The sequence below is a fragment of the Gobio gobio genome (assembly GCF_949357685.1).
Source record: "Gobio gobio genome assembly, chromosome: 22".
Taxonomy (NCBI): domain Eukaryota; kingdom Metazoa; phylum Chordata; class Actinopteri; order Cypriniformes; family Gobionidae; genus Gobio; species Gobio gobio.
Window position 1 is genome coordinate 24,831,941 of NC_137118.1, and position 24,029 is coordinate 24,855,969.

The window sequence follows — 24,029 nt, forward strand, 5'->3', positions numbered from 1 at the left end:
AGTTGTATTGAAATTCACTCAGGGAAAAATGTATGATACTTTAATGTTAAAGGCCTGAAAATAACCTAAATATAAAACTGCATTTCTGATCATGTTGTGATTCAAATTTGAGGATGATACTCTTACAAATGTAGCTTCTGTAAGCTTTTATGTCAAAAAAAAAAAAAAAAACCTCTAGGCGTCCTTTCAAAAAGGCCCTTTATTTCAGAAGATTTGTAATTGTAAAGAGTAGCGTTTCATTCAAATAAATCTGCAATAAACTGCTAATTATAATGGATATATACAGTTACTGAAAAACTAAAGCAACTATTACAGAATTTACAAAGTGTAAAAAACTAATTTAGTTGATAAGAAGTGCCAGTCTCCACTGCGGTGTGCTCTCGCAAGATGATGCCTTTTGATTGGTTACAACGTCCATCAATCAAACCTTTGTTGGCAAGGCATTGGCTAGGCATTGCCTGCCTTTATCCAACCAAAACCATAGCCGCTTTGACTGACACCTCACGGAGCCTGTAATGCGCTTCCTGTATATAATGAGTCATCAGAAGGCCTGTGATTGAAGGAGAGAGACCTGGGAGGGTTCAACTGGAGCTGAAGACTCTAAACTGCAGGGGAGATCCTCAGAATACTCGCTATTGCATTGAAAATGGACGTGATTAATTACTAATATAACTCAAATACGCTCAAGTAAATGAAGGAGGATTTTTTTGTTTGCCCCCCTCTATTTTTCAGAGTGGACCCTTACACTTACATGCTGGTGTTTATTGGATTCGTCCGATCGGATCTGCACGATAGGAGATGAAAGATGAGTAACTGCATTTATTATGCTGATGTTTAAGTGGCCGGTCCTTTAGCATTTAATTAAATGCTAAATGAAGCATTAAATTAATAATTTATCATTTCATTAATCCTTTAATGCACCACTGCGGATTGAGAGGTTAAACTAATACAAGGAAACATTATTTAATATTTTTTATTCATATGCAAAAATATAGTAAAAATAAATAAATCAAAGTATTTACCAACACATTTTGATGCATGCACAGACATCTAGCATTTCTGAGTGATGATGATGCAGAGGAATCACTGAATCAAAGTTTTGAACTGAGTCAATGAAACAGGTTCAAACTTTTTAATAAAGAAAACGTCCAAATGAAGTTTGTAACTATTCAATAAATGTGTTCAGATCGATGCGCGCTCACGGCTCCGCTCATATGAATGATTCACGTTTTAGTTGCTATGGCGACGCCTGTTATGAATTCTGACGCAGACTCAGACCATAGACCGTAAAAAAATATGGACGACGCGACTTCATTGACTTCCGCTGACCAAAGTTGAAGCTTTCATAGGCCCGCTCACGGCGCTGACATCTTGGGACCGAGTCTGCGCAGTAGCGATCTCGGGACCGGAGTTGCGCAGTAGAGAACAGGAAGTAGAGGCGCGATTATCAAAAGCCCGCCCACACTCTCGCAGATGCAGAACAATTAATTATGTTGGTGTGAAATAAACAGTTATGGAAGTGTAGAAATTAAAGCTAAAGCTCCAATCTCCTCCCAAAAATCCAGAAAAAAGTCCGTTAGTGCCTCAGTGACAACTTCACTCAGAGAAGCCGTCAATCTCAGCTGTCAATCATGACGTCACCCCCCGTTTTTATAGCATCAAATAACTCACTAAAACTAAACTTATTTAAAAAACGAACACTTGAAATGAAATTATTGTAATAAAAACTGCCTAAAATGACAGAAACCATCTTTAGGAAACAATTATTTGAAGTGTAATTAAATTGTTTAGTGTGTCTCGCGCCCATACAAATACATGGAGAGGCGGGGTTTAGGAGCTATACTGGGACCGGCCACCGGGGGGCGATCGAGGCCCGAAAGCTTCAATTTCTGACTGGAGCACTACAGGCTTGACTCAGACACGCACCGATTGTGTTGTTGATCTGTTGTTGAGAGAGACGACTGAGGCGATTTCACAAACTTTTGCAGAATATTTTCTGTGCTGACCTTGAAATTTTGAAGCTGTTTGGAGGAGACGAGACTTTTATTCTGGAAGAACATCGCAGGAGATATCCTTTACAGAGTTACATTTTTGAGTTGTAGATACTTTTATCTTATTGTTCTTTTCTTATTTTAGGAGTGTCGAGTTTGATTAATTCTTTGTTTTTGTTTTCTTTTTTTTTGGAGGAGTATTTTTGAGGAGAGTTTATTGTATTGTATTGTGTGTTGTTTTGTTTTGTTTTGTGTTTTGTATTGTTTTTGTTCCAGATTGCAGGAGGATGTCGATGGCGAAGATGATGGGTGAAAGAGAAGGTGAGTGCTTTAACGTTAGTTATGTTATGTTACTGAAATATTTCAGCCTCGGGCCGCTCCATATCCAGGAGAGCTGCTTTCTCTCAGACGGCTGGTCAGGAGGTTTGGAGACAGACAGTGTTCTGATGACCGTGATCAGGCCTGGGCCGGTTGCATAAACCGTTAAGACTAGTCTTACAAGTTAGACATACATTTTTTTTCTTTAAGACTGTTCATACATTTTTTTAAATCAGTTACATAAAAACATAGACTTGCCTAACTGCTAGTGGCTCATACTAGATCTTAAGACACTGTCTTAACGTAATGGCTTAGTTTATGCAACTGGCCCCCAGGATACGCTGCCAGACCAGACCCAGATCACAGATCCAGGAGCTTCCTACACATTTAGCGCTTCTGTCTTCTGAGTTTTCTGTTTCTGTGCCCACAGGTCAGACTGACAGGAAGAGAGCGTGGCAGAGCGGCAGCCGGCAGAGCCCAGATGATCATGGACGTCCGTCCACTCCATCTAAAGGCTTTCGCAGAGGTCAGAATAGGCTTTTATTACACAAGTTATGGCTCAGTTAAAGGGTTAGTTCACCCAAAAATGAAAATGATGTCATTAATTACTCACCCTCATGTCGTTCGACACCCTTAAGACCTTCATCTTCGGAACACAAATGAAGATATTTTTTGTTGAAAGCTGATGGCTGAGAAGGCCTCAGATAGGCCTCCATTGGCATTCAGTACACAGGGTTTTTCCTGGGTCAAAAATGGTCTTCGGTGGTGGCTGACAGACATGACACACGCACGCACAGTAAAAAAAGTCCCCTACCCACATGATCTGCAAGCGCAATACTGACAATACATTTTAAATAAATTCAAAGAAAGTTTGTAACTTTTGCTTATCTTATTTTGATCCCACATGAAAAAATACTATAGTATATTATAGTAAAATTTCTCTAGTAAATACTATAGTGTTTTTGAACTGTACTATAGTAAATATACTACAGTAAATAAACAAAGTGTAGTAAATACTATAATATAATACAATATACTACAATTTACTGTAGTATCTTTACTATAGTATGGCTCAAAAACACTATAGTAATTTTACTATAATATACTGTAGTATTTCTTCATGTGGGATACCTTGATGTTTGTTTTTGTTCCTCATTTTTACACTATTTACTGATAATTGTTTTGGTATATAATCATATCAATATTAAAAAGTAGTTTTTAAAAAATGAACAAATAGCCTAATTTTCTGCCATATACAATTTCATAAAATTATCAGCTAGCTAACAACAACTTTGTTCTGGGTTCACCTCACAGTCTAAACTAAGTGATTTATAGGCTATTTATTTTACTACACATTATGAACATAAATAAGCTGAAAGACTGGATAATTAAAACTAACTCTTACACCCACTCTTGCTAAATTGTGTAAGCACACTTGTGTTCTCATTTCAGGTGTTCTGAGTAAATTTAAACTGATTCGTTAGTTCAGTGTTGGACAGATCAGTTGTTCTAACCAGTCGTTAAAATGATTCGGTTCATTAGGTTGCGAATCGGACATTAGCAGACGCGTTGTGTGCGAATCCCGTCTGTAATGTGGCGTTCACACCGGACGCGATTCGCGCGAATAATTCGCGCTAATCGCGCGAAGGTGGACGCGTGTACATTTTGAGTTTACTCGCGCGAATCGCGCGTGAAATTCGCGCGAATCGCGCGTGAAATTCGCGTGTGACAACTACACAACAGACGCGAATTCGCGTCATGGGAGGGGCTTCTGCCCTATATGAGCCTATAGCCAGCTCGTCTCGGTCACTTGAGGTCTTTTTTGTAAAATATAATACTATTAACGTGTGACAAAACGTAGTTTAAATACTTTTTCAGTCGGTAATATAGTTGTTTAAAGCTTAAATCTGTGATTAATTTATAAAAAGAGTGCCTATTTAAGCATTTTGCCTAGCGTTTTCGGAGTTGTGAGATCCAGGCAATCAGCGGCGTTCCACGCCCGTTTACCCGGCGAGACCCGCCTTTCCTCGGCTAGTCTCTCTCACATTTGCCGCTGGCTCCTGCTCTTTTTTTCTGCTCCAGTCTCGTTCTGAAATGGCTGACATAGATTTTGTTGAGAGGGTAGCTGCGCTATATTTGATGTGGAAGGCTGAAAAGCGGCGTAGACTCGTTCGGCGCCGTGTCTGGGTCCATCAGATCCTCCAGAAGCGCACCCAGCTCGGTGAGTTTCATCAACTCCTCCAGGAGCTGCGACTGGATGACGGCCGCTTTCAGCAGTACTTCCGACTGAGCCGGTCCCAGTTTGATGACCTGTTGTCCCGTGTCGGTGAGAGGATTTCCCTCCAGGATACCAACTACAGGCGCTGCATTCCACCTGCAGAGCGCCTGTCCATCTGTCTCCGGTCAGTAAATCATTTAATATTCTGTGTGATTACAAGTAACGTTAAATAATGACTGATGAGAACATATAATTATTATACATGTTATATGTTATATAACAGAATATATAGTCTCTCATATATTCTGAACACACAGTTCTCAATATAGCACTTTAATATGAATTTTTAATGAAAATGGTTGTTTAAAAATACTATATTATATTATAGTAAAATTACTCTAGTAAATACTAGTGTTTTTGAATCGTACTATAGTAAATAAAATACAGTAAATTAACAAAGTGTAGTAAATACTATAATATACTACAATTTACTGTAGTACCTTTACTATAGGATGGTTCAAAAACACAATAGTATTTTCTAGAGTAATTGTACTATAATATACTATAGTATTTTTTCATGGTTATTGAAATGAGAAATGTTATTAAATTTTGAAATATTGAAATACAACAGTCAAAGTGAATTTTGAATCATGCAGGTAATTGCTATATTATAATATTGAATAATAGTTTGTTTTTGCAATGTAGCAAGCAAATCAGAGCAAATGCAAAGTTAAGGGCATTTAGCAAGCTTGTTTAACTGTAAAAAAAACCCCTCAAAAACCCCAGTATTGTATCAGTATTATACATTTATATTTGCTAATATGAAATTGCAATTTTCATTTATAACAATGTTTATTTTATTTAATTTTTTTCTCTCTCTCTCAGATATCTTGCCACTGGAGACTCCTTCCGGACCATTGCCAGCAGCTTCCGCGTTGGTGTCTCCACTGTCTGCCAGGTTGTCCCAGATGTGGTGACTGCAATCTGGGACTGCTTGGTGGACGAGTTCATGGCTGTGCCCTCCACGGATGAATGGCGGTCAATCGCAGAGGGCTTCGAGGAGAGGTGGAACTTCCCCCTCTGCTGTGGAGCACTGGACGGCAAGCACGTCCTCATCAAGGCCCCCCCCAACACCGGCTCCCAGTTCCACAACTACAAGGGAACTTTTTCTTTAGTTCTCCTTGCAGTTGTGGATTCCAAGTACTGTTTTAGGGTCATTGATGTCGGGGGATATGGGCGGACGAGTGATGGTGGAACTCTGGCCAACTCCGCCTTTGGCCAGGCACTCCGTGGTGGCACCCTCCATCTGCCACCTGACCATCCTCTTCCAGGAGCGGACCACAGAGGACCCCAGCCCCATGTCTTTGTGGCAGATGAGGCCTTTCCCCTCAGGAAAAACCTCATGAGGCCATTCCCTGGGCGCACCCTTCCCCGAGAGAAACGAGTTTTTAATTACCGTCTCTCCAGAGCCCGGCTGGTGGTGGAGAACGCCTTCGGGATCCTGTCCTCTCAGTGGAGGATGTATCGTCGCCTCATAGAGGTTCAGCCTGATGTTGTGGAGCGCTGTGTGAAGGCGACGTGCATCCTCCACAATTTCATGCGGCGATCTGCTGAGGCACCTGCTGTGAGTGGGGGGGTGCAAGGTGCAGAGGACTCGCTGCAGAGTCTTGGTCGGGTTGCCGCAAACTATTCTGCCAGAGAGGCCATCCGGGTCAGGGACAGCTTCATGGCTCACTTTTCAGCCGAGGGAGCAGTCGCATGGCAACCGACTGAATAGTTGTGTATATATTTCTTTCTTCTTTTGTACTATATTTTAAATCACATCTTTTTATCCTCTCTTGTAAATATTGTTATCTTTTTTCTTTTATCTTGTAAATCACCCATCAGTTGTTGTTCGTTTTCAAATGATAAATGGAGCCAGCCTCCAAAAAGCATACCTGTCTCGTTGCTGCATTCTCATTACACTACACCACAACACTGTTCCAATAACAAATAACAAATTTTTACTATACTATTGTGAGTGTATTTGCAATAGGATATAATTAGAATTAATGTACAAATGTTTGCCATACGTATTCTAGTCTAAACATAGAAATAATATTTATGTAACAACTATACATTATGATTTACTATGTTGTGCACAAAGTAACATCCCAAAACCTTTGTTCATTATATAAAACATTTATTTATACAAAATTAATCAAATAAAATAAACAATATATTAAAAAAATATACAAAGAACATTTAAAACTATTTACAATTAACATGCAGGAATAAAAAGGATCTTGCTTGGAAGAGGGAAGAGTGAGGGACAAAGTGAAGGAGAGGAGAAAGGAGAGAATGTCTGGTTCATTCCCTGCAGAGATTTCTGCCTCTTAAAAATTACTGACTGGGTTCCAAATGTTCCAAATTAAGCAGAACTGTGCTGCTTTCATAAATTAATTTATGAATTTGAAATTTGACGAAATCTTTCGTCTGAGGCGGTAACCTCTGCAGGGAAGGGACCAGACTTAAGAGGAAGAGCTCATCCTCTGAGCGTGGAGGCGGCGCTGGAGCCACAGGACGGGTCCTGAGGGCTTCCAGGAGCTGCCGCTCCACCTCTGAAGGCTGCTCCCTGCGCCTTCTCTGGGCTCTTCCTCTTGGTGGCACTGTATCAAATGATAACATTTTGTACATTGAGAAGGCAGAAAATGATAGAACTACGGGTGCTTACAGTAGATATAATATACACATATTTATAAACACTCAATTTTTTAATGCCATATATTTTATCTGTCACAGATTCTCCTAAAATTATACATCCCCAGAAAAGGATTAAACTACGAGTGCTTACAGTATATATAATATGCATCTAAACATGGACATTATTGCCTGTACACACCTGTGGGTACAGCAGCAGATGCTGAAGGGCCAGCAGGGGAAGAAGCAGCAGCAGCAGGTTCTGGCAGAGGGGACCCAGCCTCACTGCCATCAAAAGAGCCCATCGGCTCTGTTATGACAAAAATTAAATATATTTTACAACATTACACACATTGCACGTTACACGAGTTAGAGAATTTTTTTTTTTAGACCTTTCATCATAAAAATACAACAACATATATGCCCTGCTGTGTTGCTTCACTTGTCAACACACCTGTCTCTGAGTACCCTGCTGCTGCTGCTGTCTCGCCCTGGTTCTCATCAGGGTGGTCGTACCCTGCGGCCTGATTCTCCTCATCCCCCCTCTCCATATTTCCACTTGTCTCCCGTGGGGAGACGAAGGGGTCGAGGAAAGACAGGACCGCAGAGTACTTCCACTTTTTTCCTGACCCTGCTGCTGACCCACTCCTCTTATCCATCTCTTTTCTCCTCTCCTTCAAATATGTGTCCCTGAGACCCTTCCACCTCTTTCTGCACAATTCATCTGAATAAAGCAAATCAACTCAGCGGGAAAGTATTTGTAAAGTACAGCGAATGTGACTGCTTTATCTAGCTTGTAGTCTCGATGTATAGCTCAAATTGAGTAAAGGACGTTTTTTTACAACTTACCAGACTGTCCGACCTCCTCACTCACTTTCTTCCAAGCAAGATCCTTTTTATTCCTGTTCCTGTAATGATAGGAGGACGTATCGTACAGCTCCGGGTACCCACACACAGCCACGATAATCTTGTCCTCCATTGTTGTTCGGATTTCTGCCTCCGCTTGTAAATGCGTCACTACTAGAGCAAGCTTGTGATTGGTCAACGCGGCGCGAATTTCCGCCAGAGTTCAGATTTTTCAACTCGAGCGATTCGCGTTCAAAACGCTCAAGTCGCGTCCTTCTCGCCGCCTCAATCGCGCGAATCGCGCGAATCTCGCCGCCTCATTCGCGCGAATCGCGCCGCAGAATGCCATTTCGCGTCTCTGCATTGACTTAACATGTAAATCACTCGCGCGAATCGCGCGAATCGCGTCCGGTGTGAACGCACCATTAGAACATCGCGAAAGATTTGTCAACACACAGAAAACACTTCATAACTGGACACGATTTGTTTCCCGTTTATTGAAAGTATGCTTTATGTCAGCTGGTCAGAGAATCAGTCAATGTTTTTTGAGCGCATTTCACACCCAGCGGCAATGAAAGGAAAACATCGTCTGATAGCGCCACGTGCAACATGGATTCGGTCTTCCGACCTTTTGATTTTTATTAACGTAATATGTGAAATATTAGAAAGCTAAGAATGCTTATTTTGAAGACAGAGAGAGTGCGAGCGAGGGAGGAGCTCTGATCGTCTCTCTGTCACTCAGTTACAAGCGCAGCATCTATTCTACATCATTCATAAATCACAATAGCTCATCAAATAAAGCTTTGGCGGGACAAAAATTTGTTTTGGCGGCCGCCAAAAAATTTTCAATGTAGGAAAAACCCTGGTACATTTACACTCACAAGACCCATAAAAGGCACTTAAAATGTCGTTACAAAGTCCATCTCACCACAGTGGCTCTACAATAATTTTACGAGGCGACGTCAATAGTTTTTGTGCCAAAAAAAAAATCAAAATAACGCCTTTATTCAACCTCTTCTTGTCTTCCGTGTAGGCCTCCACGACGCATGCGCGAGAATATGACGTAGCGCCGGCGTTTGGGTGAACTAACCCTTTAACAAATAATGTGTCATTGAAAATAACAATTTCATGTGACCACTGACATTGATTATTAATATTATTAAAAATGTCTTGACCAGGCACCATGTCCACATCATATTTGTCCCTCTCTGAGGACAATATAGTGAGGCGGTTCTGCAGAGAGTCGTTGAGCCTTAGCAGCCGAGGCTCGTACATCACGAGCTCAACAGGTGAGACTGAAATAAGGCTGGGCAGTGTACAGTCACATTGAATTTCATTTTACTGGTGACCTTTTTTTTAAGTAAAACGTAAGTTATGTCATTTTATCACTGCCTAATTGGACGTCAGAGATGTTTCTAATCATTCAGTTTTGTTTTCTTCATTTCAGAAAAACCCACAGAATGTAAGAAGAGGAAACGAGTTCGTTCTTTCCTCAGGAACGTGTGTAAGGCTGTGAGGCGCTCGCTCCTCTGCTGTTGTCTCAGTGATGTGGATGTTGTGGAGTCTTTTGTTCCTCCAGCGGATCTGGAGCCAGAGCCCGATCCTGGTCCATCATCACCTGATCCAGATCACTCCGGCGTCAAGCCAAATAATGGTCAATCTGCAGACATTATTTCTCCAACATTGTTTTAAACAGAATTATTATCGTCTTGTTTGCACTGATATTTTTAATATAAAACAAAGGATCTAGCAATCACAGATCCAGGAGCTTCCTACACATTTAGCGCTTCTGTCTTCTGAGTTTTCTGTTTCTGTGCCAACAGGTCGGACTGACAGGAAGAGAGAGTGGCAGAGCGGCAGCCGGCAGAGCCCAGATGATCATGGACGTCCGTCCACTCCATCTAAAGGCTTTCGCAGAGGTCAGAATAGGCTTTTATTACACAAGTTATGGCTCAGTTAACAAAATAATGTGTCATTGAAAATAGAAAGTTGAAAAAAATAAAACATAAAGTAACAATTTCACCATTGACATTGATTATTAATATTATTAAAAATGTCTTCAGCAGGCATCATGTCCACATCATATTTGTCCCTCTCTGAGGACAATACAGTGAGGCGGTTCTGCAGAGAGTCGTTGAGCCTTAGCAGCAGAGGCTCGTACATCGTCGATTGGAGGTGGAGTGGCGATAGATCGGATAGCCGAAACGAACAGGGCAGTTGGAGCGACGAAGAGTGGATGTGCCATCCGCTGCCAGGTCAAGTTCCCGTCGAGCCAACGGAGACTTCAAATGGCCTTATGGAGGCTTCACCGGTGAACACGAGCTCAACAGGTGAGACTGAAATAAGGCTGGGCAGTGTACAGTCACATTGGATTTCATTTTACTGGGAACCTTTTTTTAAAGTAAAAGTATTATTTATTATTAAAATTATTAAAGACATTATTTCTCCAACATTGTTTTAAACAGTATTATTATCGTCTTGTTTGCAAGCTCATACATTTCTCATATTTTGTTTTTCAGACTCCTTTGAGACTCTCTATAACGTGGGAGAGATGATTGGATCCGGAACTTTTGGGAGAGTGTTCAAGGGAACACGGAAGTTTGATGGCAAAAAGGTAAAGCAATCTTGCTGAATTGTACAAACATTTTTGCTCTTGCATGCATCAAAACATTCTTAATACAGATGGGTTAATACTTAGATGCTCAAATCGTAAATGTTATGTGCAAAGTCAGGCGCTTGAATACCGTTATTGAACGCTGTTTTTTTTTTTGCAGGTTGCCATCAAGCAGATGCACAAGATTGACAATGATCGTTATCTTGATATTGTAAGTTGGTCAAAAGTTGTATTTGTTGTTTAAGTGCTGTTTGTTGTTTAAGTGCTGATTACTGTAGTCAATACACCTGTAGGAAGCATTAGGTGTAAATGTAATAGATCAATAAACCTGGAAAGGCTCTGATGATCGTGTCTGTAAAGATCAAAGAAAAGTACATTTAAAAATGATAGGTTTTCTTCAGATTTTTACCCAGCTAACCTTCTGTCTACTACTTTTCTCTAGCCCGGGCATCCCGAACCTCTCGTTACAGAAGTGGCGCTGCTGCTAATGATGAGGCATGAACCCATAAGCCCCTACGTCGTCCGACTGTACGACTGGTTTGAACATCCTCGGACATTCGTTCTCATAATGGAGTTCCCTGACCCCTGCGAGAGCTTGCTGGACTTCATCATTCGTCATTCGTGTCAACTGGATGAAACAACAGCACGGGTCATCCTGCGACAGGCTGCGCTGGCGGTACAGCACTGCATCGAGCATGGCGTTTTTCATAATGACGTTCATGCAGAGAATTTCCTGGTGAAGACAAACACGTTAGAGCTCAAGCTGATCGACTTTGGCTGCGGTCAGCTACTTAGTGGTGATGGCTACGAGACAAAAATATACCGTGGTGAGTATTTTTGGAGTGTGGAAACCTGGATGTAGTGACTTTCTGATTATTTGATGCTTTGAAGAAATTGCTCAACAATGTGCAAAAATGTCTTGCTCACAGGATTACCTTCTTACTGCCCACCTGAAGTCTTCACAGAATCTCGATTCCACGCCGTCCCAGCAAATGTCTGGGCTCTAGGGGTGTTGTTGTACCTGATGGTTAACGGACGTTCTCCCTTTGGCAATAGAACGGAAATCACACAGGCCAAAGTTACATTTCAGAACTCCAACTTATCCAAAGGTGAGTGAAGAATATCGATAAACACACACACATAAAGCAAAGGCTCTGTTTAGAAACAGGTAAAGGTGAAGTATGTAAGATGTTTCAAGTTGAAATGCATTCAGTTTATAGTTCACCAGATGCTGTTTTCATAATTGCCAACATTCGTGTCACATGGTCATCATGACTAACCAGCTCTCTCCTTAATAAAATGTGTACAGAATGCAGTGATCTGATTAGCCAGTGCCTAGCCCGGGATCCAACGAAACGGCCGACGTTAGAGCAGGTGTTACAACATGAATGGATTAGAAATGATCTGGAGAAGTTCAGGAGAAGTTCAGGAGATTCACTCGATCAGTGATTTCAGGTGTGAGGTAGTGTAACAGACAGAGTAGGATTAATATCATTTATCTTCAATTCTGGATTATTTGTAGTGAGGTTTTCAAATTTGTGTTCATGTTCTTGTTATAGTCAAGTCAAGTCAGCTTCATTTATACGGCGCTTTATACAATACAGATTGTTTCACAGCAGCTTCACAGTAATAAACAGGAAAATAACACAATTAGTGATGCAATTGCAAGAATTCAGTTCTGTTGTAAATCAGCTAAAAAAAAAAAAAACATTCATGAGTTCACATGTTCATATAATCTTTGTATTGGATAGGAGATAACACTTGCTGTCCTTGGTGGAGGGCTTGAGCTCGAGACTTGACCAGAAGTCCAACCCCGACCTGACAGGAACCCAAGCCGATCCTGGTCCATCATCACCTGATCCAGACCACTCCGGTGTCAAGCCAAATAATGGTCAATCTGCCGGGGATGAGGGCTTCCCACTGATGACCAACCTCTTGCGGCCATACCCTGGACATCACATCCCACCAGAGAAAAGGGTGTTCAATTACCGCCTCAGCCGGGCTAGGTTGGTAGTTGAGTGCGCCTTTGGCATCCTCTCAGCTTGGTGGCGGATGTACCGCCCATGTCATTGCAACCAGTCCAGAGGTTGCAGAGGTGTGTGTGAAGGCCACATGTGTGTTGCACAACTTCCTGCGCATGAAGACACTGGAAAGCAGGGGTGGACTGGGGCAAAAAAGTGGCCCTGGACTTTCTGGCACAAAGCGGCCCATCACACCCGGTGTGCAACACACCTCACCATAAACCCACCAGCTCATTATACACAGGGCAATTTTAAACACAGAAGCTATTTATTCAAAAATATGAATTATATGAATTGTTTTATTGAAATGCTTATCATACTGAATGACAGGCATACTTCTTCAGTTTATAATTTGTCTTTCCTGGTGCACATGGCAAATTGTATTTATTTTTTTTTGTATACAAATTTTGATTTCTCTTTTCCATACACTGTAGTTTAATATCATTAAGTTCAATACCTACCATAAAATCAGACCATATAAAATGCTATTGTCTAGAACAGAGTCCTGCACAGCTCCGATTTTGTAAACCCGCACCCGCCCGTACCCGCAGTGCTTAAAACCGCATCCGACCCCTTCTCCGACAACAGCACTAATTAAAATCCGCACCCGACCCGACCCGCTTAAAATAGAACCGACGCCCGACCCGCACCCGCAATAAAGTCAGTTTAGCATATTACATTATAGACACTGTGGCGAGGCCGAGGGACCGTGAGGGCGGGACGAGGCGGCGCTCATCAGGGAGGATGAGCGCCAGCTGCGCGCCGCAGCGATCTCGGCCCTCGCGGAGGAGTGAGGGACTATAAAGGAGGAGCGACGACAGTGAGGGACGAGAGAGGACCAGGCCTGGATTTTGTGTTATGTTTTATTTTGTGTTCGCTGCAGTCGTCCGTGAGGGGCTGCAGCTTTTTATTTTCATTTTGTGTTTGTTTGTATGTAGGCGGCAGTCGACCGTGAGGGGCTGTCGCCGCCATTTTATTTTGATTAAATGTTTTGATTGTCCGCCGGTTCCCGCCTCCTTCTTCCCGTACAAACAACGTTTACTACAGTGGTGCCGAAACCCCGGGAGGAAGGAGGGACACGCTGTCGAAGAGCCCTCGCAGCTGAGGGGGATCGCGGTGCCGCGGAGTTCGGGCAGCGCGGAGGAGAGAAGTCCGCGAGCGGCTGCCCGAAGCGGTGGTGCTGGAGCGGATGAAGGTCGGTGGGACGGAGAGCTCGCTGCCGTGCCCCTGGGTCGAGGTGGGGTGGCTGCCGTCCGCGAGGGGGCGAAGGAGTCCCCAGCGCTTGCCCGGAGCCGAAGCCTGCTGCCGCCCGCCATATTGGGGAGGAGCCGGAGCGCTGCCGTCCGCCAGGTTGGGGAGGAGCAGGGAGCGCGGGACGGGGACTCGCTTCCGGCCGCCCTCAGAAGGAGGAGCCACCGCCAGCCGCCAGGGGGCGGAGGAGTGTCGAGCCGTCCACCGGCCGTCCAGTACCACCGCATGGCACCGCGAGGAAGAGCCTCTCGGCTGGCTGAGGACGGAGCGGCAGTGTGTCTGGGAACCGGACCAGAATTTTTTTTTTTTTTTTTTTCTTTTCTCCTCTCTCCACTCTCTCGTCTCTGTCGCTCCTCATGCTCCCCGCTCCGTTCTCTCACCTCGCTGTTCTTACCCCCAGGTCCCGCGGCCGCCGTGATCGCCTGCGAAGGGCGTTGGGGGTATGTGGCGAGCAGCGAGGCCGAGGGACCGTGAGGGCGGGACGAGGCGGCGCACATCAGGGAGGATGAGCGCCAGCTGAGCGCCGCAGCGATCTCGGCCCTCGCGGAGGAGTGAGGGACTATAAAGGAGGAGCGACGACAGTGAGGGACGAGAGAGGACCAGGCCTGGATTTTGTGTTATGTTTTATTTTGTGTTCGCTGCAGTCGTCCGTGAGGGGCTGCAGCTTTTTATTTTCATTTTGTGTTTGTTTGTATGTAGGCGGCAGTCGACCGTGAGGGGCTGTCGCCGCCATTTTATTTTGATTAAATGTTTTGATTGTCCGCCGGTTCCCGCCTCCTTCTTCCCGTACAAACAACGTTTACTACAGACACACTTACAAAAATGTTTATTGCCAGCATACATAAGTTATTACACGACCATTAACTTAAGGACAACTTCGGGACATTCTAAAACGCTTAACGTGGCTTAATGTAGGTAAGACACTGTTATTAAGAGACCAAACTCAGTAAACATAATACTAATAACGTATACTATGTACAAAAGTACAAAAGTGGCTTAATGTAGGCTACTAAGACAGTGTTATTAAGAGACTAAACTCAGGAACCATAACAAAAATACTGTTCGATTGAACTGCGTGTGCTTGGTTTTGTTACCACAGTTAGCTGCGTGCTTCCTCAGCGATGAACTTCCACATTTGCGGCTATCTTTTCTTCAACTCCTCATGATCCATCTCGACGAGTGCAGGCAGAGCGCGCGCGCGGTTGTGATTCTCCTGGGAGGAGAACAAATAAACTGATATGGATTTGAAAATCAACTTGAAATACAGGCAAGGCATATTTTTGTATATGCATATTTTCAGGAACACATCTACAATATACATGCATATATTTTTATATATAGGCCTATATTCGTTTGCACGTGACTTTTTAAAACCCGTGTTTAGACCCGTGTTCTCCCTTGTCCGACCCGCACCCGTATCCGACACAGTAGGATGTTTTTCACCCGTTTCAGCAATATTCGCGGGTCACCCGTCACCCGTGCAGGACTCTGGTCTAGAAGACTTAGGATGTAGTGCAGAATGTGGACTGTTTTAGGGTGCCTTTCTAGTGGCTATAGTATCTAGACATCTGTAATTTTATGGAATTGAGCTCAAATAGTGGAAAAGAGTTTAAAAATTATATGAAAAATACAGCATATTAAAATGATTTCTGAAGGATCATGTGACACTTACTGAAGTAATGATGCTGAAAAGTCAGCTTTTACAGAAATAAATTACATTTTACAATACATTCTCATAGAAAACAACTAGGCCTATTGGAAATTGTATCAATATTTCTTAATATTTGTGGTTTTACTGTATTTTTGATCAAATAAATTCAGCCTTCTTCTTTCAAAAACAATTTAAGAAGTCTTAATTATTTCAAACTTTTGATTACCAGTGTGTAAAATAATGCATGTAACTAGCAAATTATATATTTATTTTCATATGTCACTTTCCATTGGCCACTTGAATATGAAAGTTGCCAGTTTTAGCATGATATATGAGAAAGATATTTTGAGTATTATGAATCATTTGAAAATGATTGTGAAATTACTGAAGAAAGCCTGGAAACAGAAAGACAAACATTCCCTCTGATATGCTGAAAACTGCGACACCTACGCTAATGTTTCTTTGTGCATTCTGTAACAACAATAAGTTCTGGGGAATAATTAATTCAAATGGTATGAATATTCATGAGTTTATGAATATTATTAGCTTGTTGTACAGAAAAATTAACGTATAACGGAACCTTTAATCATTTAAAAGTAACCTTTATCCAAATTGATTTCTTCATCAATTATCAATCTTACAAACCTTAAGAAACATTGATCTGTTTGATCAGGACAAATAATATCTCTTATGTTTGCACAATTTGTATTACTAAAGTAGTAATACATGAAAATCAAGCTTAAATGGGTAGCTTAGATCTTACGCTTCAGTGACTTCGAGATTTGTGAGCAAAACAATAAGGATTCAGTTTAATGCAATTATTGAGTTTTAATAAAACACTATAGAATACAAAGCTACGAATCACACGGGGGTAAATATGCATATATATAGGAGAAACAAACGATATGGTACAAACAAGGAAAAATCAAACTTAACGAATAAAATCAAAGGGAAAAGAATGATGGAAAGAGAGAATCCACGAGGGAGAGAGAGATGAGAGAGAGAGAGAGAGAGAGAGAGAGAGAGAGAGAGAGAGAGAGAGAGAGAGAGAGACAGACAGTTCAATCACTTCACCAAAACCCTTCAGACATTTATGATTTCGTGAATCAGGATTAATTCAGACAACCTCGTACAAGCAGTTAAAGGTGAAATATAATACTTGCATTAGGCTCTCTCGTGTACGTGTCTGAGTTCGAATCGTCGTGGAAGTTCGCTAAGGAGGTGAGTCCGGAGAATTTCTGTGAAGTTCAGGAAAGTCGCTCCAGAAGTTGCAGGTCTCTCTCTCTTGGCTTGGTGCCAAAGGAATCCCTCTCTCAAAGGAAGGTCAAAGGCCAGGGTCCTTGTAGTGGCGGAATGGCGGAGCGCAAGGAGTTCATGATAACTTCTGCATTTATAGATGGAGTGGCCGAGCCCGACTTATGGAAAGATCCAATCACGTCCGTGGAGAGATCTTCTCGAGAAGGCGCGAGTGTTCCATTGTTCTCTGAACCCCCCTCCTCTGAGTTAATCAATAGGGTGGAAATTCTAAGCCTCTTTTTCTTTAGAAAGCTGGTATTTCTGAAATTATGCATCAAAATCTGATTTTTGAACCAAATTTGGCCTAGTCATAATTTTGCGATAACAGAGATACTAAGAACGGTCATTCTGCGATTTGCGCGTCCAGATATACAAGATTATCACAGTTACTGGCATACAGGTTTTGATTGGCAACAGTAAACATCCTAGTTATTCTAATACATTGTATAAAGACATGAAATCAACGGATTATATATATTTGAACATTATTAAGACAGTTCTTTAAGTCCCATGTTTTAAGTAACACGTGTCGTGCAAGAATTGTCTTCTTTCAGCGCTGATATGTGTGTGTGTGTAAAGTCATGTGGATGCCTTCAGGCGGTACAATTCGATGCTCCATTCTGTAGACTCAGACAATCTGGCGGACATCGTGGTTGTTCATTAACTTCGATATCTCTTACACACACACCCCATTGTCTATGTCTGATTTGATTAGGAGAGTCACGAGTTGGTGTGTAGAAGCCTCATCCGGTGATGTATTCGGCCCAAAATCTGATTGAATCGGGTCATTGTTGCTACAATTCTTTGACGACGAATAACGTAAAAGGCATTATAATCTGATTCATTCTGAAAGCTCAACAGTAGTTTACATCCCTGGAAATTAATGTCCGTCGTTTAACATTTTTAAAATCGTTAACAGTCGGGAAATATTGCTGCCCATTGACTCGTATTCAGCTCTTACCTCGGCTCGCATTCAAGTGTCGCCCGCGCTGCTCGGCTGCTGTGCACAGTAAATCCCGCCTCGTTGAATTTGATTGGATATCGCAAACATTTTGACATTGACGAGCGCTTTTACACCACTGAGACACTGGGACTGAGCAGGCTATAGATTAGAGTTTTGCATGGAGTTTTGCCTCAAGAGGGCTGCGCGGGCCATTCGTCTGGGCTGACGGAAGGATATAGGCTACGTAGTTTTACTATAATTTATTCTTCATATATTTACGTAGCAACGGGCAGGCCCACATTGTCCAGCGGCCCACCGGGAAAACGCCCGGTACGCCAGATGGCCAGTCCGCCCCTGCTGGAAAGGGGGAGAAGATGCGCACACAGAGCTGAACCCACCATTGAGCCATCTTCAGCTCCTGAGGCCCTGCGAGATGCACCAAGGATGGGCTCCAACAATGCCACCCGTAGAGCTATCCAACTCCGAGAGACGTACTGTGCCTACTACTTCAACCAGGAGGGTGCAGTGCCATGGCAGCCGAATTCATAGAATACGCCAAAGGCTCTTTTCAGAGCCACAAAACCCAAAAGCTCTTTTAAGAGCTACCTATATTTTTCTTAAAAGTGCAGATTCCAAGTGTCATAACAATTATTTTTTACATTAAATTAACATGTTGGTTTTATATTTTCATCACCATGTCATAATGTACATAGCCTTTGCCCTTTCAGCCCTGTTTTCAACTAATACATTCATGATTTGAGCAGATTTTCACTGGAGAGAAAATACAAAGGCCTTCACAGAACAAAGAAACTCATACAGGTTTGGAACAACTTGAGGGTGAGTAAATGATGACAGAATTTACATTTTTGGGAGAACTATCCCTTTAAGTGATTGTATTGCGTCGACAGCGCTGTATGATACGACAAATTTAAAATACTTACTGTATTATTCTATATGAACATGAGAAAACAATACAGCCATACGATTATTTTAATATGTTTATTTTAGTGCTGTATGTATGTAATATGTATGTGTGTGTGTGTGCAGAAGCCTGGCCCTCCTCAGCACAGAAAGCCTACGAAGGGACGGCAAGAGGCTCTGAAAGAAAACCTCGTCTTCATCTGCTGCTGGTGTTGGAGGCGGCGGCGGTGGTGGTGGATGTGGCAGCGTGGTCATCTGCGTCAGGGGCTCAATTGCTGCCAACAGTCCTCTCTCAAAAGAAGACATTTCCCTTTTTTTTTCTCTTCCTACCCTTGTCATTGATCTCGACAGTTTCCTCCTGCTCTGTCTGTCTGCCTGCATAGTTACAGCAACAATTGATAATCAATGAACATGGCATGATTTTAATGTCAAATCATTCTTTGAAATAATTTATTATATAACGTTATTACGCATTAGGTGTCAACGGTTGTGTGGCCTAAACTTTGCAGCATATGGTTCAGCTCTACACAGATTGACATTGATTTTCTAAATGACTTAACCCTCCTTGATAGTACTGAAATAATAATGTATTTGAGAGCTTTGTTAGGTTCTGCCTGCCTGTGTCACTGCCTGCCTCATCTCCTCTGCTTGAAGGGGCTTGCTGGGTGATGGCCTGGCTGTCTTCTCTGACCTGGCTGTCCTCCTCTGGCTCTGGACTGATGGACTGATGTGAAGGGGGCAGAGGTCGTCTGGGGATGTTGCTGGACGTCTCACGGTCATGAAGGAATGGTGTGAGAAATCCCAACACCGCCATGAAACGCCAGGGTTGGGTCCCAGGCGACCCTGCCCCACTCCTTGTCATTTCCCTTTCTTTTTTCTTCTCCTTCCTAAATCTGTCCCCCAGTGACTTCCATCGGGTCCTACATGTATCCTCTGACATGCAAAAATGTAAATAAATTAAACAATTAATTCAAATACAACAAGTGTTGCTCAAGTGTTTAAACTTGTTTAGTTATTAAAATAAGAACTGAATTAAACATGCCAAATAAAACAGGTTCTGGTATAGATTTCAATTATGCAAGGTTCATAATAAATACATTTTTTTAAGCGTTTACCATCTACCAGCCAACTGACAGATAAACGGTCAAATCCACCTTCCACTCAAATGTAATTCATTATTTTGTGTATGAAAACTGATCACTTTAATATTTTATTCCTCATTTGGCTGGGCGATAGCGCCTATTTGATCCACACATGATATGATATGCTGCCTGTCATTCAATGATAAACAGAGTACACGGACAGAATACAAGCATGATACATACCAGATTCTCCAACCGTCTCTGCCACCTCCTTCCAGGCCTGGTCTCTCCGGTTTGTGTCCCAGTATGTAAACAATGATTGGTCGTCAGGGCAGGACTTAGGGTGGTGGGGGCCTCTGGGCTTGAGTCACTTTCGGGCCCTACCTTCTATACATTACTTTAAATAGAACAAAATGATACATAAGCTATGTATTAGAGCAACACAATTCTGGATAAACTGAGAATAAAAATAGAGATCACGATTCTGAACAAACAACTAAACAAAATAACATAATTTATGTTAATTGCTGAAGTCTATAAAAATTTTTAATTAATCTGAATTATTTATTTAAAAAAAACTTGGGTTTGAATGAATGATTAAATTCCTCAATCAAATACAATCGTTTCATAGATGAATCAGCATCTTTGAACCAATCTCCTGAATGAACGATTCAATGACAAATGTTTTTTAAAAGTAATTTGTCGCCATCTGGTGGCGTAACAATATAATCGATCCAATCGTTATTTGAAGTGCAAAGCTAATTTCAAAAGGTGACTGGTACAGTATACAGTGTTACATGTAAAAAAAAAGAAAAAATACAAAACGTGAAAATGTATTTATATGACCACTGATTGAAGCTTGAAAAAGTTTTCCAATAAATAAATAAATAATGATTAAAAAAGTTCAAAGTGATCATGTGTTTATTGCAATGCACAAATGTCTTGGTCAGAATGAGAATAAAACACTTATTTACCTGGAAACCATATTGAAAAACAAATCATTTGTATTACATATAAATAGCTAAATCTATGAGTGTATAAATCTTAAAAAAAAAAAAACTGTTCTTGGTAAGTGCTGACATATTGTATAGATTATATACATCTCCATACACATATAGGAAGTGTTAGGCTGACTTTGACCTACAGTATGTCTACTACATCACATATAGCCAGACTCAAAAAGGGATTGACCGGCAAACTTTGCCAAAAAGGCGGCAAGCAAAACAAAATACACAACCGATGGATGGTGGGTAGAGCAACCATTCTCTGGGCAAGTACTCACCATTCAAATGAGTTTTAGGGTGCTTTCACACTTGGTTCGATTGCCTGGAACGAACCCGAGTTCGATTGCGATTGCGGAAATGAGTGAAACACACACAAACACACATTTTTATCAAATCATATGTAATTAATATCGGTTCACTTCCGCGATTTAGTACGATTGCGTTCACATCAGCAGCGAACCGTACCGGAGTTCACATGAACCGTACCCCAGACCACCCTTTTTAAGGGGACTCTGGTACGGTTCGCGGGTGCGCACCCGAGTTCGGAAGACCGTGTTCACATCACCCAAACGAAGCGAACTTCTGACATCAATCGAGTCTCTTCTGATGTTTGTAGTGGCGTTCAGAAGCCTTGACATTAGCATCCTTATTTTGAACGGATTTCGGACCTTTTCGCGCCCAATAAGCACGCACGTTTTCCAATCAACAAACTTTAAATTAAAAATTAAATGACTGACATATTATTGAAAAAAATCAACGTAAAAGGGCGGGGCCCCCTATTGGGCGGGGCCCATGGGCTTCAGCCCAGTCAAGCCCAATGGTAAGTCCGGCCTTGTTGGTCGTAAAGGACCGGGTGATTACCCACCGCAATTATTAGCTTTTCCTCCATTTTAGATCGTTCTTCACTCTTCATTCACCAGTGTTTTAAACGAACGCTATTGGCTAGCGTCTGCTCTAGGATATTTGCATAGGGTGATCTGATTGGATGACGCCTGCGTTGGCGCTTGAAAAGTTGAGAAATCTTCAACTTTTGCCGCTTGCAACCTATGCTTGCAACGCGAGTGAAGCGACGCAACGGAAGCCACAATTCAGTTCGGCAACGCATGACGTCACCCATTCAAAGTAAACGAGAAGCGTTGACTACGGCTTAACTCCAAGCTTAACTCCAAGTCTTCCAGAGTCAAAGCCGATTCAAAAGACCGCTGTTCGCCAGCTTCTGTGTTTACGAGTGGCACGCAGAACCTCCGCAACTCGTACCGTCATTATGTAAAGCCCGCCCACCGACTCTACACACGCTGTGATTGGCCTGACCAGAGTTTGGTTTTTCCCAACGGGGTAATCCAGCCCCCGGAAAGTGTACCTTCCATAGGGGCAGCCATTGCTAACCAAGCCATCACCTGCTGTTAGCATCCCATTGACTCCCATTCACTTTGGCCTCACTTTGACAGCAAATATCCACCCCCGAAAAAAAAAATCCCCTAAAAAACAATTGCATAAAGGGCAGAAATAAAGAATACGTCATGAAATGATTATTTCAACATTAACAACTTGACAGCTCAATAATAAACCATAAGAAAACATAAGATCAAGTACGTGAATTTGCAACAGAACACATGCTATATTATTTTACATTTGATTATTTTATTTAATTCTAAAGAACTCTTAGCCTATTTGGTGCACTTATGACGCCTCATGATGTTCCAAACCTGTATGAGTTTCTTTGTTCTCCTGTAGGCCTACACAAAAGAAGATATTTTGAAGAAAGTTTGTACCAGGCTGCTTTGGGGGCACCATTGACTTCCACAGTAATCTTCCTACGTGTTCAACATAACAAAGAAATGTATACATGTTTGGAACAACTTGAGGGTGAATAAATGATGACAGAATTTTCATTTTTGGGTGAACTGTCCCTTTAAGAAGTCATTCTGAACCAGGCCTAATCACTTTTTTGAATTTTAAAAATGTTTATTTTCTTTGAATAATTTACTTAAATTATGACTATATTATCGTGTAATTATTTGTCCCATTTTTATCTAAATATTTTTTAAATGTCATAAACTTTAAATGACAGGATTATTTATTATGTATGATATAGCCTAAATAAATGATAAATTAATAATAACATTTATTAGGCTAGAATCTATAAATTAACCTGTCTAAAAAAATAATAATTCTGTCTGCCAAGCTCTGATAATGTATTGGAATATTATATTAATATATTATCCATTAAAAAAAACTATAGGCCTACCTTTAGAAGCACGGATGTGTCTGTCACATAGACTGGTCTGTCACCACAGTCAGACAGTCTGAGACACTGAAATGCTTCTCATAAAGTGTGCAGTTGGCCTGAGGTTCATCATGAGTTACTGGACAGACCCATTGATACCTTTTTGATATTAATTCAGTTCTATATCTGGAGATCCCCTTGCGTTCTTCAAACGGTGGACGCAACGCAAGCTCGACATGTTTTTAAAAAACCGTGCAAGTTTACAGGCACACTCTGGCACAGCGCATGTTCTCGAGACTCCGCCGCTATAGCAACAAAGCCCGCAATCACGCACAAATGAGCTCCTGTACTACTTATTGTGAAATTGATTCTTTATATTTGCTATCAGTATTCTCCACACTGCAAACTCCGTATGTGTTTATTGAACTATGTGTGGACCTGTGTAAAATACGGGACAAATCGCGTCCCGTATTGGTTTGATACGGAACGCGTCATTTTGCTTGTAAATACGGGACGATTCCGTATTTTACGGGACGGGTGGCAACCCTACGCTAGGGTGCGTCTAGATTTCTAGGCTAGCAAACTGTCCTTCAATACCCCGGTTGCAGGAGTACTGTTATGTCGTTCGACTGCTTGTTTATCGTCACCTGTGCCAGCAGATCCAGCAGGAGTATCCGACACTGTTTTCCCTGACTTCTTCACACCTTTCCTCTTTTCAGATCCTCCCATTATCGTTGTTCCAAAAATTCAAGACATTAATAAATGGAAATTCTCAACAAAAAAAAAGTTTCGTTGTAACTATTATAAAACAGTTTGGGATTGCTGAGCTCACAAACGTACATGTGATCAGGGCGCCATCTTGCACGCCTCCTCTACCCTGAAAAGTTGTATTGAAATTCACTCAGGGAAAAATGTATGATACTTTAATGTTAAAGGCCTGAAAATAACCTAAATATAAAACTGCATT

General features: G+C 41.8%; 2 protein-coding genes across 6 annotated transcripts; one reads left to right on the forward strand and one right to left on the reverse strand.

The window, feature by feature from the left end:
• Nucleotides 1-1,868: 1,868 nt before the first annotated feature.
• Nucleotides 1,869-15,771, forward strand: LOC307118470 (uncharacterized protein). 5 transcript variants are annotated; one of them, XR_013815547.1, is made up of 12 exons: nt 1,869-2,312; nt 2,740-2,835; nt 9,231-9,341; nt 9,500-9,706; nt 9,876-9,971; nt 10,119-10,382; nt 10,572-10,666; nt 10,827-10,877; nt 11,109-11,493; nt 11,596-11,775; nt 12,418-13,177; nt 15,423-15,771. XR_013815547.1 is itself a non-coding variant. In XM_079804096.1 (11 exons), exons 1-11 carry the CDS (start codon nt 2,279-2,281, stop codon nt 12,450-12,452), a joined length of 1,557 nt encoding a protein of 518 aa, XP_079660222.1. In that variant the 5' UTR covers nt 1,869-2,278; the 3' UTR covers nt 12,453-15,771. The 5 variants fall into 5 exon arrangements, 2 of the variants coding, with proteins under 2 accessions (XP_079660222.1, XP_079660221.1); XR_013815548.1 differs by lacking the exon at nt 15,423-15,771 and adding an exon at nt 14,339-14,699 and having other exon boundaries at nt 10,116-10,382; nt 12,418-12,672; XR_013815549.1 differs by having other exon boundaries at nt 1,917-2,312; nt 10,116-10,382.
• LOC307119270 (uncharacterized protein) lies at nt 6,777-8,188 on the reverse strand. The gene is made up of 3 exons (XM_079805459.1): nt 8,056-8,188; nt 7,409-7,516; nt 6,777-7,175 (listed from the first exon to the last, which is right to left on the reverse strand). Exons 1-3 carry the CDS (start codon nt 8,183-8,185, stop codon nt 6,910-6,912), a joined length of 504 nt encoding a protein of 167 aa, XP_079661585.1. The 5' UTR covers nt 8,186-8,188; the 3' UTR covers nt 6,777-6,909.
• Nucleotides 15,772-24,029: the final 8,258 nt, after the last annotated feature.

Bases quoted from the DNA above. Each gene is read 5' to 3' on its own strand.
- LOC307118470 (XM_079804096.1), top strand. From the start codon at position 2,279: ATGTCGATGGCGAAGATGATGGGTGAAAGAGAAG. The intron at 9,342-9,499 runs GTGAGACTGAAA...TCTTCATTTCAG, and splicing joins GTACATCACGAGCTCAACAG to AAAAACCCACAGAATGTAAG. The intron at 10,667-10,826 runs GTAAAGCAATCT...TTTTTTTTGCAG, and splicing joins GGAAGTTTGATGGCAAAAAG to GTTGCCATCAAGCAGATGCA.
- LOC307119270 (XM_079805459.1), bottom strand. From the start codon at position 8,185: ATGGAGGACAAGATTATCGTGGCTGTGTGTGGGTACCCGGAGCTGTAC. The intron at 7,517-8,055 runs GTAAGTTGTAAA...TTGTCATAACAG, and splicing joins TGAGGAGGTCGGACAGTCTG to AGCCGATGGGCTCTTTTGAT. The intron at 7,176-7,408 runs GTGTGTACAGGC...CATTTGATACAG, and splicing joins ATCTGCTGCTGTACCCACAG to TGCCACCAAGAGGAAGAGCC.